The following is a 14,803-nucleotide window of genomic DNA, read 5'->3' as shown; positions in this document are numbered from 1 at the left end:
TACAGCCCCTGAGCCCCGGGCCTAGGCCCTCTGCTGGCTCAAGGGCTCCTCACCCACGGGCCTGGAAGCTCTCCTGCCCCAGAACGGTCCTGCAGCCCCTCACCCACAGCTCTGGAGGCCCTCCCGCCCCGGGGGGATCCTGCAGCCCCTCACCGGGAGCCAACCGTGCGGCGCCGGGGCTCGAACCTGCGGCTTGCCCGACTCGGCGGAGGGCTCGCGTCCCGTCACCACAGCGACGCGGCGGCTCCCGCAGGCCCCCGAAACCTCGCGGGACCCCGGCCCAGCCCCGCGTGTTGGGGGCGTGCCCGTGAGGCCGCGGCCGCCGCCATGATGGGTGTGGGCAGCCCTCACCAGCCCCCGGTGGGGCTGGGTCCCCCCGAGCCGTCCCGTGTGAGCGGGCGGTGCTCTCCGGCCACCGTGTCCCCCTTTGCAGCCTGGTGTGCCCAGCTCTGCATCCCAGAGCCCACTGCTGGCCTCCGCCCCGGCTGGCACAGGCCGTGGTGCCCACCCAGGCACTCCCTCACACCCCGCTGGGGGCCCTGAGGCAGTGGGAGGGGGGGTGTCCGGACTGGGGTGGGGTCCCTGTGGCGAGGGGATGGGGCAGTGACTTTGTGTCCCTATGGTCACAGAGGGGTCCCAGGGGTTTGGGCAGCCCCCCGAAGGTTTGCAGTGTTTGCTACAGGGTTTTGGGGCACCCCACTGCCACCAGCGCGGCTTTTGGGGCGGGAGCCGGACCCCCGGAGCGGGTTGGCCCGTTCCCGGGGAGGGGATGCCCAGAATAGCTCCGCTATCTGATTCCGAGGGGCCGCGGCCGTCTGCACCGCCGGCTCCCGGGGGCTGACATTTGAGCCCCGCCGCGGGACGGGACGGGACGTGGCGGGCGCCGGGACTGCCCGGGATCTCCGGGCGCTGCCGGGACCGGAGCGGGATGGCGGGCGGGAGGCGCCGTGGGGGTGGCGGGCGGCGCGGGGGACCCCGGCAGCACGCCGGGACCCCCGGACCGGCCTCCTTGCCCGCACCTCTCTCTCCAGCAGCCACCCCGGCCCAGCCAAACGCAGGCGCTGCCCCCAAAACCGGCCGCTCCAAGAAGGCCCCGGAGGAGCCAGCGGCGAGGGCTCCAGATGTGGACTCGCTGGGCTTCCAGGCCATGGACCGCAACGTGCCGGGGCTGTCCCACGTCATCCTGCAGAAGCTCAACATGAAGAGCTATGAGGACTACAAGTGAGTGAGCACCCATGGGTGCCTATTCCCCACCCCCTCCTCCGGGAAGAGCATCCCGTGTGGCCCCCAGCAGCTGGAGCAGCTCCCATGGCTCATCCCACCCTCCCGGCTCAGCCCACCGGGGGCTCTGATGGGCTGCTGGGTGGACCCCTCCAGAGTGCTTGGCTCCCTGTCCCCACCCAGGCCAGGATGCTCCTGGCTGGAACTAAAAATCTTGGCAGCCTCAGAGGAATCAGCCCCCCACTTGTGGCAGCAGACTGGATTCTGCTCACCCTCTGGCATCTGCAGGTCTGCCATGGACGGGAGGAAGAGCGGCAGCGATTTCGGCATCCGGACATATTTTGACATGTTCCAGAAGATGGAAGACACCTTCAAATTTTGTGTTGAGTGCAAGAAGCTCCCCGATGCCCTCCCGGACCCCAAAAGCCTCCGGCGTTGCAAGAGGTATGGTGGGGAGATGGTCTGGTGGGACAAGGATGGATCCATCCCTCATTTCCAGCCTGCTGGCTGGGGTGAAGTGAGGGGTGTCTGACCCCAGTGCCCAGCTCCAGCCACTGGGCACCCCTAGGAACAGTGACACAACCCTGAGAGGGGGTGGCAGGGAACCAGGCTGGGTGGGCTGGATCGTGCCCCCCCTCCCCATGGCTGGGCATTCTGCCTGTCTGCCCAGGTGCCAAAATGTGTACTACTGTGGCGTGGCATGCCAGCGTGCCAACTGGCCGCTGCACAAGAAGTTCTGCAAGAAGCTGAAGCTGGTGGCCCTGGACCGGCTGGTAGAGTGGCTCATCTTCACAGGTGAGGCATGTGTCACCCTGGGATCCTCATCCTGGGCTGCACAGGTCCTGTGGTGGGATGTGGTGTCCATTCTCCCACAGCACAGGTGGGACAGGCAGCCTGGGCTGTGGCACCACTGCTGTACCCTCCTGACCCCCCAGGAGACATCCCCTTTCCCACGGACACCTGGACAAAACCTGCCTGGGACGTGAAGGGCTGGGAGGACTGGTTCTCCATGCAGGAGCAGCTGGAGGAGAAGCTGGGTGCCATCGTGGCCGGGCGCTACATGACCCTGCTGTGGGCCAACGCCGGGAAGCCGCGGCCGGAGGACGCGGAGCTGCGGGAATCCATCCGGCGCCTGGTCACCGACTTCCACTCGCGGCCGCTCACCATCGGCCTGGGACTGCGGCTTTTCGGCATCGACCCCCTCACCAGGCCCCTCACCGTGCACGTGGTGGGGGCTTCCCACGTGGAGACCCTCAACACGCGGCTGACGGACTATGATGAGCTGACGCGGATGTTCCCGGGGCACCAGGGCGTGGAGATGGTGATGGTGGGGGTGGACGTGGTGGATGGACCCATCATGAGGCCACCCCTGACCACGCTGGCGCCCCGGGGAAAGATCTATCTCAGCAGCTACAAGGGGCTCTACCACGACTTCTGGGAAAGCCACGTGGAGACCAAGCTGGCCGCCCCTCCTGACCTGGTGGTGGGCTTTCACCCGGGTGAGTGCCTGTGCCATGGAGGGGTCAGACCCTCACACCCTGCTGCAGGGATAGGGACATCTATGGGGCACATGGGCTCAGGGACCACCCTGAGCACCCTGGCAGCACCTGTGGCTGGGCCTGAAGGTGGCCTGGGATGTACTCAGGGCTTTGCACCAAGGCACAATGGGCAGCTGGGGGGACCCCCTGGGACATGGCTGCTATGTCTCCCCACCAGGCACTCTGTCCCCTGCCTGTGTCACCCACCTGCAGGTGAAACACATTCTTCCCTTCAGGTCTTGGTGCTGTGGCTTAGCCCAGGACACAGAGTATGGGGTGCCCCATATGCTGATGGGAAGCCAGACCCCACCTTGCTGAGGGCTGCCAAACTCAGTGCATACTTGGGGTGTCCAGCACAGAGTGGATGCAGTTGGAGCCAGCTTTCCCCAGGGCCACGGTGGGATGGGAAAGAGGTGGAATCCTCATGGCTGTGTCCCCACAGGCTTCCATGCCTGCCCAGACCTGCTGGCGGGCTGGCTGCCCACCCTGCTGCTGCTGCGGGACTATCGCCTGCCCGTACTCTTCACCGTGTACAGGTGAGCACAGCCCCACCCACAGCCCCGGTGAGCCGGCACAGACACCCACTCACTGTGCCTGTCCTCTCTTCTGGCAGTGAGCAGGAGCTGAAGGCCTCCCTGCAGATCCTTGTGGAGCTGGAGATGCACATTGTGGGTTATGCCAGCAACCCCTTTGCCTCCCTGCGGCCCGAGCAGGTCTACTCGAGCCCCAACAAGCCGCCCGTCTACTGCAGCTCCCACTACATCGCCCTGCTGGGAGCAGAGGCTGTGCCAGGGGCTGAGGAGCTGGAGGATGATGATGGCTGGCAGGGAGGAGAGCCCAGTGCTGCTGCTGTGGCTGGGGGCATTGGCCCAGGGCTGGGTTGATTCCTGCCTGCCTTGACTACTCAACCCTCAGAGCCTCGCAGCCCATGCAGGACCCTCTGCATCCTGGGATCAGCGAAATCCCTCACTGCACACATGGAGGCCTGGGGGATGCAGCACCCCAGCACAGGCATGGCACCCCTTCCACAGCACCAAATAAATCACTATTAGCAACCAGCTGCCGTGTCTCGAGCTTTATTTCCAAAAAGGCCTTTGTTTTCCTAAAGAAAACGAAGGGCTGAGCCCACCCCAGCCCCCCTCGAGCAGCCACGGCCTCTGGAGGGACAGTGAAGGGGACCCTGACTGTGGGACCAGCCATGCACGGGGCTGTGCAGCCCCTTGGGGTCCGGTGGGGAGCCCCAGCCCAGGCTTGGCTGTCACTGTCACCCTCACCGTGACCCCACGCTGGTGCCTACCCTGCAGGGCACTGCTCCAGCCTGGCACCGGCCACCAGCCCAGCCACAGCAAATGGGCGCCAGCTGGCACCTCCCCACTGCTCGCCAGCCTCGGTGGCCCTTGCGGACACCGGGGCGGGCGGAGTCGAGGGAAGCAGCTCCCACGGCATCGCCCGACGCTGCCGGGGACCCGCGCTGGCCTGGCGTCCCCTCCTGGTGCAGCCAGCGGGTCTGGCATGGCAGTGGTGGCACTGACCCGAGTGGGCACCCACGGTGGCTCAGGGAGGCCAGCACACTCCAGGGCTGCCAGCGCCCTGACAGCGGGTGCGGGTCCCTCCCTGGGCTCGGCGCCTGTCGGCGGGGCCGGGCCGGGCGGCAGAGCTGGCACAGTCCAGCACGGAGCGGCGCTGCCGGCGTCACTCGGCGCCAGCGCGTTCCCGCAGCGCGGGCAGCGTCAGGGTCTCCGGCGCCGACTTTTTCCGCGGGCGAGTCTTGGGGGGAGCCAGGAACTCGGGGGCCTCGTCGCTGAGAGGGGTGGAGGGGGCGCTGGCAGGGGCCGAGTGCGTGGCCGTGGGCTGCCCCACCTCGCTGACCGAGATGGCCGGTGCCACCAGGCCGATGAGCTCGTTGGTGGCCTCCTGCGTCTCCTGCTCGTAGCGCCGCACCTCCTCCATCGTCATCCCTGCCGAGCACAGCCGGGCTTGGGGCCGCTCGGCACGGCCGCCTCCGGCACCCCTCATCCCGGGCAGCCTGCGCCCCGCGCCCCGGCTCCCCACCGAGCTGGGGGACAGGAAGGGACAGGGGGACGGGCAGGGAAGGGGATGCTGGGCAGCGCAGCCAGCTCCCCAGCTCCAGCGCCAGCCCAGACAGCAGGCGGGAAGGGACGGACAGGCAGCGCAGGCAGCGCAGGCAGGGGACACGCAGGGAGGGCAGCTGGGAGGGGGGACACTCCACCGCGGGGTGCAGGGGGGGCACAAGCCCCCCTGCCTGCACCCACCCCCAGGCAGCAAGGCGGGGTCCGGGGTGTCTGTCCCCGGCAGGCAGAGGGGCTTAGGGGTGCTGGCTCCCCAGCTTTTGGTTTGTGGCCACTTGCATCTGAGTCTCGAAGGCCCGGACCTCTTCCAGGGACATGTCTGGAAGGCAGAGAGCCACTCACCGGGATGGCCTGGCACCCACTGCCAGCTGTCACCAAACCCAGGGCTCCCGTCCCCGTGCCCGCACGTGGCAGTCGCCTGCAGCGCGTGTCCCTGCTAGAATGGGGGTGCAGGCAGCACAGGCAGGGTGCTGGGACCCCTCTGCCCATCCTCCCCGAGGGGTGCAGGGGAGCGTGTGCAGGCAGGGGTGAGCTGGAAGCACAGGCAGTGCAGGTAGAGCAGGCAGTGCAGGCAGGACAGGGAATGCAGGCAGTGCAGGCAGTGCAGGCAGGACAGGGAATGCAGGCAGTGCAGGCAGGGTAAGGAATGCAGGCAGTGCAGGCAGCATAGGCAGCACAGGCAATGCAGGCAGCAGTGCAGGCAGAGGAGGAACAGGAGCTGTGGTGGGGTCAGTGGCATCAGCAGTCTGCCCTGCAGCCCCTCCCTCCATGGGCACCCTCCCTGCCGTGTGCCCCCACGGACTCACCGCACCACTCGTCCACCCAGGCGAAGGCCTGCCGGTGCCCGATCAGCAGGATGTCCCGGATCACCTGCAACACCACTGGGGTCAGCACCCTGTCACTGCCCCCCCAGTGCCCCCCAGCCCCCCTTGGGCCCCCCTCACCTTGTGCACGAACTGCTCCACGCGTGTCTGCAGCCCCCACACCTCGAACTTGACGCTCACCAGTTTGTAGGAGCACATGATGGGCTTGGTGTGCTGGCGCCAGCCCTCCCGCAGCGGCCCCCGGCCTGTCTTGGCCGAGCTGAAGAAACGGGGGTCCTGGGGGGATGGGGAGCGTCAGGGTCATGAGTCCCCCCTCAGGAGAGGAGACAAGGGGTCATCCCCAGCCCTGGTACCTCCAGGCTGCGGTAGTAGCGCTCAGGGATCTCATCGAAGGCAATGTCCAGGAAAGAGACCTCGTGATCACCAAGGATTTTGTCACTGTGGAAGATCTGGGGAGGGGAGGGAGGGTGAGTGACACAGGCCACAAGTCATGAGGTGATGAGTTTGCCAGTTCTCAGCTGCGCTGCTCACTCACATTCTCACTGTCCCCGCAGTTGTCCTCGTACTTGGTCTCGATGTAGATGGAGAACTTGGGCAGGAAGGAGCACTGCAGAGAGCAGCTGTCAGCTGTGCCCCGAGGGACACCACTCCCAGGGATGCCCATCCTGAGGGACACCCCACACCAAAGGATGCCCATCCCCAAAAGATGTGCAGTCCAGGGACACTGATCCTGAGGGACACCCATCCAAAGGGCACCCACCCCTGAGGGACACCCACCTCCAAGGATGATCATCCTCAGGGAACACCCAGCCACAAGGACACCCTCTCCAGGGGATTCCCACCCCCAAGGAAATCTGAGCCCCAGGGGACACCTGCCCTGAGGGGTGCCAAGCCCTAAGGACACCCCCATGGTGACACCCACCCTGAGGGACACCCACCCCTAAAGGATGTCCATCCCAAAGGACACCCACCCCCAAAAATGCCCCAGCACCCCCTCCCTAGCCAGCTGCTGGGGGAGGGCACAGGTCATCCCATGCCAGCCCCTTACCGTGTACTCTGCAGGGACACCATGGCACATTGGGCATCACAGGGTGGCATCACCGGGTGATATCACAGGGGAGAGAGGGAGCAGTGAGACTGGGGGCTGCTTCTGCAGCCCTGCCCCACTGGGCAGGGACGGGGTGCCCGTCCCACACCTGCCCAGGCTCACCTGTGATGGTGTAGGGGTAGTAGTTCCAGGCCTTCTCGGTGATGTAGAAGATGCGGGGGGTCACTGCCCGTGCCCAGCTTGGCAGTTTGCTGTGGGCACCGTGTCAGGGGACCCCCTCAGGACAGGACATGGCTGGTGCCACCCAGCCCTGCACTGCCAAACACAGCCTGGCTCTGGGATCCCTATTCCCACCCCAGGAACCCCACCTGCTACCTGGCACTCTCACCTCCACCCCAGGAACCCTCACCTGCACCTCAGGACCCTCATCTGCATCCCAGCACCTCTTCCAGGAGCCACTGCCACCTCCCCAGCACCTCCATCTGTATTCCAACACTGTCGTGTGCACATCAGGACACCCCCAGGGACCCCTGTCACCTCCCCAGGACCCTCACCCCTGCCCCAGCTCCTCACCATTCACCCTCATCTCCACTCCAGGATGCCTCCAAGGACCCTCACCTGTACCTCAGAACACCCCCAAGGAGCCCTGTTACCTCCCCAGGACTCTTCTTTACACCCCTGGATCATCACCTGCCCCTCACAGCACCCTCAGGGACCCCTGTTACCTCCCCAGGACCCTCCCCAGTGCCCCAGCCTTCCCCTACTAGAGACCCCTGCCACCTCCCAGCACCTTCATCTGTACACCAGGACCCCCCAGGGATCTGTACCAACTCCTCATCTCCACCCCAGTGCCCCCAGGTTCCCCACCTCCTCCCCAGACACCCTGACCCCCTCCCCCAGAAACACCCACCCTCCATCCTGGACCCTCACCCCCTCCTCAGGGCCCCTCCACCTCCCCAGGGCCGAGCCCCCCATGTGCTCCTGTCCCCCTCCAGCCCCCCAGCAGGATCAGGCCCCCTGGGGGCTTGGAGGTGAGTTTTGATTAATTTTCGGGCGTTATAAATAAATTTCAGGCAAGAGGGGAATCGTGAGTGCTGCAGCTAAAAATAACCTGTCTCACACCAGCAGCTCCTGGTGGGGAGCAGCCCGTGCCCGCAGGCAGCTGAGGGGACATGGGGACAGTGCTGCTGGGGGCCACGGTGACACCCCCGGGGCCAGGGCACTGCCAAGCCCCCCATCAGGCACCCAGCAGCACCCAGAGCTGGGTGCCCACCAGGGAGGGGGGTGCACCCCTGCGAGGTGGGTGCATGTCCTGGGGTGGGTGCGCCCCATGAGAGGAGGGCAGCCCCCAGAGAGGGGTGAACCCCTAGGATGGGTGCACCCAAAGCTCCCAAGGATGGGTGCAGCCCCTGAAGACAAGTGCACCCCAGGAGATGGGTGCAGCCCCCCACGATCAGAGCACCCCAGGAGATGGGTACACCCTGAGAGATAAGGGCAGCTCCCAAAATTGGATGCACACCCCAAAGATGGGTGCACCCCAGCACTTGGGGACCCCGCTGGGAGACACACACACAGCCCTTGAAGATGGGTGGGTGCCTGGGAGATGGGTGCAGCCCCCCAAGATCAGTGCACCCCAGGAGATGGGTGCAGCCCCGGGAAATGATGGAGGGAGCACAGGAAATAGTGGGAATAACCCTGGGAATCAGCCACTCTGCAGCGTGTCCAGGACCCAGGAAGGAGGTTCCCCAGGGATTTTGGAGGATGCTGCCTGCCATGCCCCCCCCGCAGTGCCCCCTGCAGCCATCCCAGGCTCACCTGGAGAGGTGGACTCGCTTCTCAGTGAACTGCCCGGGGCCGTGCACGGGGTCCTCGTGGGGCTCGTTCTTCACCACCTCCACGCCCTCGCCCTTCTCGCTCTCCTGGTGGCTGTGCTTGCTGATGGTGTAGAGCTGCCCCACGCGGTACTGCAAGCACAGAGCCCGCCCTCAGTGCCCCCGGCCCCGGTGACACCGCCTGGGGGCTGAGCCACGCTGCCCAGAGGGGAAACTGAGGCACGGAGCAAGGGGTGGCAGAGCCTGAGCCGTGCCGAAGGCAGGGGGTTCCTGGGGCACCCTGTGTGACCTCCCATGTCCCTGGGTTGTCCCAGCTCCCAGGCAGGGGCTGGATCCTGCTCTCCCTGTGCTCTCCCAGTACCTTGCAGATTCCTGGAGGTTTTCTGCTTGGCAAACTGTGAGCCAGGGAGAAATGTCTGTATGATATTATCTATATGATATATCTGGATGTGTCTGTGTCAGGTATATAACCATGAGGGTGTAGATGTGTGTTTGGGGATGGAAGCCAAGGAGAAATGTCTGTATGATATTGTCTATATGATATATCTGGATGTGTCTGTGTCAGGTATATAGCCATGAGGGTGTAGATGTGTGTTTGGGGATGGAAACCAGGGAGAAATGTCTATATTATGTGATCTGTATGATATATCTGGATGTCCCTGTGTCAGGTATATAGCCATGAGGGTGTAGATGTGTGTTTGGGGATGCAGCTGTGCAATAAGGGATGGACTGTTCTGCTGAAGATCCCATCCTCCACCGCAATCGCCAGCAGGATTTTACCACCCTGCTCTGCCTAAATTAAAACCTTCCCCAGGTGCCTCCAAGGAGGGATGGCACTGCCCAGGGTGGGCACCACTCCCCAAAAAGCAGGCACCAGGGAAAAACCTCTGCCTAGGGATGCTGCCAGCTGCCAGCACTGTTTGCCGATGGCATTCAGGCTCCCTGCCCGAGCAGGGATGGAGTTTATGGTCCCTGCCGTGCCATGGGCATCCAAACCAGCCTGCTGATCCATCCCCTGGTCCTGCTGTGCCCGGTGCTGCCGTGGGGCGCTGTGCCCCGAGGTCACCGTGCCCAGGACGGGCTGTCCCCACACCCACACCCCAAAGCACGGCTCGGCCCTGGCACGGCACACCCCGAGCCCATCCCATCCCTGCCACCAGCCGTGCCACGAGGGGACAGCAGAGGAGTCACCGTGTCCCTCCCAGGGCAGGAACCGGTGCCCTGGGTGTGAGACCCGCAGCCACCCCCCTCCACCGGCGTGTCCGTGCCCGCTCGGCCCCCTCACCTCCTCGGTGGTGAGCGGCATGCAGATGCGGTACTCCTTGACCAGCATGGTGACACCTCGGGCGGGGTGACACGGGCACGGCGGGCAGCACGGGGGTCAGGCGGAGGCGCTGCCGGGGACAGGGCTCATGCTGGGGCAGGGAGCGGGGGGGACGCGGCGCTGCCTCCCGCGCTGCCGTTCCCGCACCCCCGGCTCGAAGCAGCCGCCCCGCTCGCGGTGACTTCACGAGCCGTTGCCATGGCAGTGGCGTGAGGTCACCCGTGCGAGGAGCAGCCTGGGTGTACCCAGCTGGGGACACCCCGGCACCCCAAAACCCTCCCGGCCTTAACCCCTTCCCTGCCAGGCAGACAAACGCATCCCCTCGGAGCACACGTGTCCCCCCAAAAGAGGGTGCCGTCCCTTCGGGGTGCCACGTCCCCACCCGGCTGTGGTGGCCAGTGCGGCAGGAGGGTTGTAGGGACGTGAGGATGGGGTCAGGCTTGCCCGGTGCTCCTGAGGACCCAGCTCCGGGCACCCACACTGCCCTGTCCTGAGAGGTGCTCCCCGGGAGCAGAGGATCCTGTCCCTGATGGAGGAGCTGGATCCCCTTCCCCGAGGCTTCCCCCAGCACCTGTTCCAGGCAGCACCACCCTGGGGCTGCCCCCCAGCACCCCCACACCCATGGCACTGCCAGGCTGTCACACTGCCAGGCCTGGGGATGCTCAGAGTGAGCATCAGGACAGCTCGGGGGGCTCCTGGATGCGCCCCCCAGCCCCACAGAGAAGGGAGGGGATGTGGGCCTTCCTGAAAGTCACCTCGGATAGGGGGTCAAGCCTTGGAAGGGCAGATGGGGGCTCACATGGGATTTTGTCTGGAGGCGACTTGTCCAGCTGGGGACACAGGTTCATCCTTGGGGGTACAGGGTCATAGCGGGACACGAGGGCAGCTTTGGGGCACCGGGGGACGCAGGAATGTCCCTGGGGCCACAAAGCCGTTTGAGGCTAGAGGGGCATCCCTGGGGGACACAGGAACTCGCTGCCGACGGGGCAGAGGGCTGGGTGCTGGTGCCAGGTGCAGGAACCCCAAAGCCGCGGGCAGAGGCAGCCCCGGCAAACGGGAGGGGACACCCCGGGGACTCACCGGAACGCTGCAGGGCTCGGCATTCCCCTCCCCATCCCGGCAGCTCCGACCGGCCCCCGCCGGCTGGAAAAGGAGGAGCCCCCCGGCCGGGCTCAGCCGCCCCTTCCCCAGCGCTGTCCGCGGCCGCATCCCCCCCGGGCCGCCCCCGCTGCCCGCACTCACCGGCCCGCGGCGGTGCCCGCTCCCACCGCCGCCGCCGCTGCCGCCGCCGTGCCCCGGCCGTCCCGGGCCGTGCGCAGGAGCGAGCCGCCCCCCGCACCGCCTCCCGCGCCGCGGCACACCGACCCCTAGGGGGAGGAATGCACCGGCACCGCACCGGCACCGGCACCGCACCGACACCGGCACCGGCACAGCACCGGCACCGGCACCGCACCGACACCGGCACCGCACCGGCACCGGCACCGCACCGCACCGCACCTGGACCGGCACAGCACCGGCACCGGCACCGCACCGACACCGGCACCGCACCGCACCGCACCGCAGTGACAGCGACACCGGCACCACGGAACCGAGACATCCTCCAACACCAGGGCTCCTCTGGCACGGCACAGACCGGGGCACCCAGCACGGCACAGACCGGCCCCGGGGCACCTCTGGCACGGCACAGACCAGTCCCGGGGCACCCAGCACGGCACAGACCGGCCCCGGGGCACCCAGCACAGCACAGACCGGCATCGGGGCACCTCTGGCACGGCACAGACCGGCCCCGAGGCACCTCTGGCATGGCACAGACCGGTCCCGGGGCTTCCCGCACCCACCAGGTCTCCGGTCCCCCCAGGGGCCCCCAGCACCGCCGTGAGTCCCAGCTGGGAGATGCCCCCGTGGGGCTCCTGGGCTGGCCCCCCCCGGGAACCCCCAAAGCCCCTCCAGCCACTCACCCGCACCTCGCTGCCAGGCTGGCCCGTGTCCCCCCAGCCTCTGCACTCCCCACGTGCTGGCACTGCCCACGTGCCACCCACAGCCACCAGCACAGCTCATCAGCAGTGACACTGCTGTCACTCCCTGCGCCTCCCGTCCTCCTTCCTCTGCCAATCTCCATCATCCTGGGCATTGCTGTACCCGGCTGTGCCTCACCACTGTCCCTTTCCTGTTGTTTCCTCCCAAAACTCTGCCATGGTCTCCAGCCCAGCTGCCTGGGGTGCAGGGGGGTGGCCCAACAGTGCCAGCGTGATGGCCACTGTGGGGACAGGGATCAGGCAAAGGGGACACCCCCCAGGCCACCCTGTGGTGCTGCCATCACTGGCACTGCTGGGACCCAGCACTGCAGTGGCCACGGGAGTCCCACCTGCCCAGCACCTGTGGGCTCTTCTGTGACTGCCAATCTGTGCCACCTCCTGGTGGTGGGGACCCCAGTTTGTGTCACCCTGTGAACCCCAGGGCAGTGATGATGGGCCCTGACACGGCCCCAAGGCAGCAGGGATGGCCCCAGGTTGTGGCCAGGACAAGCAGTGGCAGAAGGAACAGCATGGGGACAGTGGCCCCAAAACCTGCCCGGATGCCCTACGGGCACCCATCCCACATCCGGGAGAGCAGTGCCAGGAGCTCTGCCCTGGCACACCTTCCCTGCCTGCCTGCACCTCTGCCTCCTTCCCACACACCAGCCTGTGGTGTCACTGTCCCCTGTGGTGTGTGACAGCACCCCCAGCTCTGGTGGCAATGGTGGCAGCCACCCCCTCCCCATTTTCCCCCAGGGAGGGCACACCACAGCGTTCCCCAAAGGGGGACTCAGCCTACGTGGCTGGGACCAAACCCAGCAGGGCTCCCACTGGGGTGACTGTGGTGGTGACAAGGACCTGGCCATGCTGGTGACAAGTACCTGGAGGGCTCTCAGCCCCCTCAACAGCTGCATTCCTCCTGAACCTGTTTGGCAGGGCCCTGTGCAGGTGCCAAGAAAAAGGCATCTGGGCCGGGCTTTTCCTGGTCATGCCCTGCTTCACTCCAGTGCCGAGTCAACAAGGAGTAGGAAGGGTTTTCTGGGGCCTGGTGCCCCCACGGTGCTGCTGGTGCCCCCCAGAGTCACCCGCGGCTCCCAGTGCTGATGGTGCCCCCCAGTTTCTCACCCCCCAGCAGTGATCCTGCAGAAGGTTGGGAAGGGGAAGAAAGAGGAGGCAGAAACAAGTGAAAAATGACCCAATTTAATCCCAAAGCCCCCTCAAGCTCTGTGGTTTCGGGAGCCCCTTGTCGCCCCTCCTGCCCCCCTGTCTGTGCAGCCCCTGGGGCCCCGGGCTGAGCGCACCCCTGGGTCACCCCCTGGCTCTCTGCCCCAGCGCGGGCACAAGGAGCTCTCCGAGGCACCCGGCCTCTTCCTCCGCTCCGCCAGCACCAGCTGTGTCCCACTGTCCCCAGCCCCGCCCCGAGCCCTTATGGAGGTGCCCTGAAAAAAACCATCCTGGTGGAGTAGACCAGGTCCACCAAGTAGGCGATGAGGTTGAAGATGGTGAGGAAGGTGACCCCCAGGTTCTTGTTCCAAGGGCAGTTCTTGTCGCAGGAATTGGGGCGGCTCTGGCCCCGGAAGCAGTAGAGGGGCCACAGGACCACGGCAGTGAAGTACATCAGCAGGGCCAGCACATTGTAGCCCACCAAGACCTTCTCCAGCGAGCAGGGGATGTAGGTGAGGCAGCGACCAATGGTGAAGATGATGATGAGAAGGGTGAAGATGAAGCAGATGGAGTAGACAGCCACGCACCACATCAGGCCAGATTCCTTTGTGTATTCACGCGTATCCAGCAGGGAGAAGATCAGGCAAGCCACGTAGGCTTCAAAAACCTTGAGGAGCCCGGGCACGGTGGAGAGGAAGCTGCTGATGTCCCCGGGCTTGGCGCGGGTCAGCGACACCTCGAGGGCGTAGGCGAGGAAGCAGAGGCAGGAGGTGGTGGTGGCCACAGCCTGCCGGGCACACTGGCTGCCACTGCAGGGGCTGCTGATGAACGTGGCAGGGAACACCACCGAGGAGGTGAAGACCATCAGAGCGGCCAGCATGGAGAAAGCCGAGGTGAAGTCATCCCAGGAGAGCGGCAGCAGGGGGTAGAGCTCCAGCAGCTCCAGCAGCAGCACCAGCAGCGTCACGGCGAAGCAGAAGCACCAGGTGAACATGCACCACGTCCCGTAGGGAGCCTCGAATTGCCTGGTGGAGGCCACCAAGCTGAAGGAGAGGCAGGACAGCAGGACGGCCAGGAGGCGGGCGATGCCCACCCAGGAGGTCAGGGCGCGCAGGTTCAGTGTGGCCATGGTGCTGCCGCTCTGCCCGCTGGGCACTGCCCGCAGCCGCTCTTATCCCGCTGCTGGGGCGCAGGGCAGGGAGCCGCCAGCCTCCCCGAGCTGCCCGTGCCAAGGACCCCCGGCTCTGCTGCCGCTGCCACCACGCCGGTGGCTGCTGGGGCTGGTGGATCATTAACGCGGGGCTGGGCAAAGGGCGGGGACGGCGGGGCCGGGGCGGGCAGGAAGCCACCGTGTGCCACCGTGTGCCTCCGCCCTGGCAGCGAGCCCCAGCCCTGCCCGCGGCAGGAGGTACAAAAGGGCCTTTCATGCACCCCTAGAGTACCCGGGGGGCACCCCGACACCTTGACAGGTACCAGGGCTTGGCAGCCAGTGGAGCAGCACCCACTGGGTGCCCCTGAGGTGTTTAGGGGCTGCACCCATGCGGTGCCTCTGGCAGGGGGGTGCCACAGCTGGGTGTAGCCCCTTCACACCCTTGCAGGCGACATCTCCACACCCCTCCGGCACCTCCGCTCCCCTCCCAGCACCTCCAGCACCTGATAAGGGGCTCAAAGTCCAGCTGTGCCAGCTGCCTCGCTGGGCAGGGCGGGTGAGGTGGCCATGGGGAGGGGCATCTGCACCCCACAGGCA

At 66.2% G+C, this 14,803-nt stretch overlaps 3 protein-coding genes across 3 annotated transcripts; 1 reads left to right on the top strand and 2 right to left on the bottom strand.

Annotated features, from left to right (window-relative positions):
- Positions 1 to 379: 379 nt before the first annotated feature.
- MSS51 (MSS51 mitochondrial translational activator) lies at positions 380 to 3,811 on the top strand. Its single transcript, XM_054643849.2, has 6 exons — positions 380 to 1,221; positions 1,510 to 1,665; positions 1,892 to 2,016; positions 2,157 to 2,720; positions 3,202 to 3,295; positions 3,373 to 3,811. Exons 1-6 carry the CDS (start codon positions 929 to 931, stop codon positions 3,641 to 3,643), a joined length of 1,503 nt encoding a protein of 500 aa, XP_054499824.1. The 5' UTR covers positions 380 to 928; the 3' UTR covers positions 3,644 to 3,811.
- Positions 3,812 to 3,819: 8 nt separating this feature from the next.
- Positions 3,820 to 11,021, bottom strand: LOC129127320 (cytoplasmic phosphatidylinositol transfer protein 1-like). Its single transcript, XM_054643869.2, is given in 12 exon segments — positions 3,820 to 4,717; positions 5,656 to 5,719; positions 5,794 to 5,949; positions 6,027 to 6,122; positions 6,209 to 6,300; positions 6,665 to 6,671; positions 6,722 to 6,729; positions 6,884 to 6,972; positions 8,537 to 8,685; positions 9,839 to 9,920; positions 9,922 to 9,975; positions 9,977 to 11,021. Coding segments are annotated over 12 exon segments (1,164 nt in total). The 5' UTR covers positions 10,078 to 11,021; the 3' UTR covers positions 3,820 to 4,451.
- A 2,055-nt stretch (positions 11,022 to 13,076) lies between these two features.
- Positions 13,077 to 14,768, bottom strand: LOC129127309 (myeloid-associated differentiation marker homolog). Its single transcript, XM_054643853.2, is given in 5 exon segments — positions 13,077 to 14,205; positions 14,208 to 14,234; positions 14,237 to 14,325; positions 14,327 to 14,415; positions 14,418 to 14,768. Coding segments are annotated over 5 exon segments (1,158 nt in total). The 5' UTR covers positions 14,484 to 14,768; the 3' UTR covers positions 13,077 to 13,318.
- Between the last annotated feature and the right edge of the window lie 35 nt (positions 14,769 to 14,803).

The sequence above is a fragment of the Agelaius phoeniceus genome, chromosome 16 (assembly GCF_051311805.1).
Source record: "Agelaius phoeniceus isolate bAgePho1 chromosome 16, bAgePho1.hap1, whole genome shotgun sequence".
Lineage (NCBI taxonomy): Eukaryota > Metazoa > Chordata > Aves > Passeriformes > Icteridae > Agelaius > Agelaius phoeniceus.
Note: the sequence above shows the minus strand (reverse complement) of the source record. Positions and strands in the feature narration are given on the sequence as shown.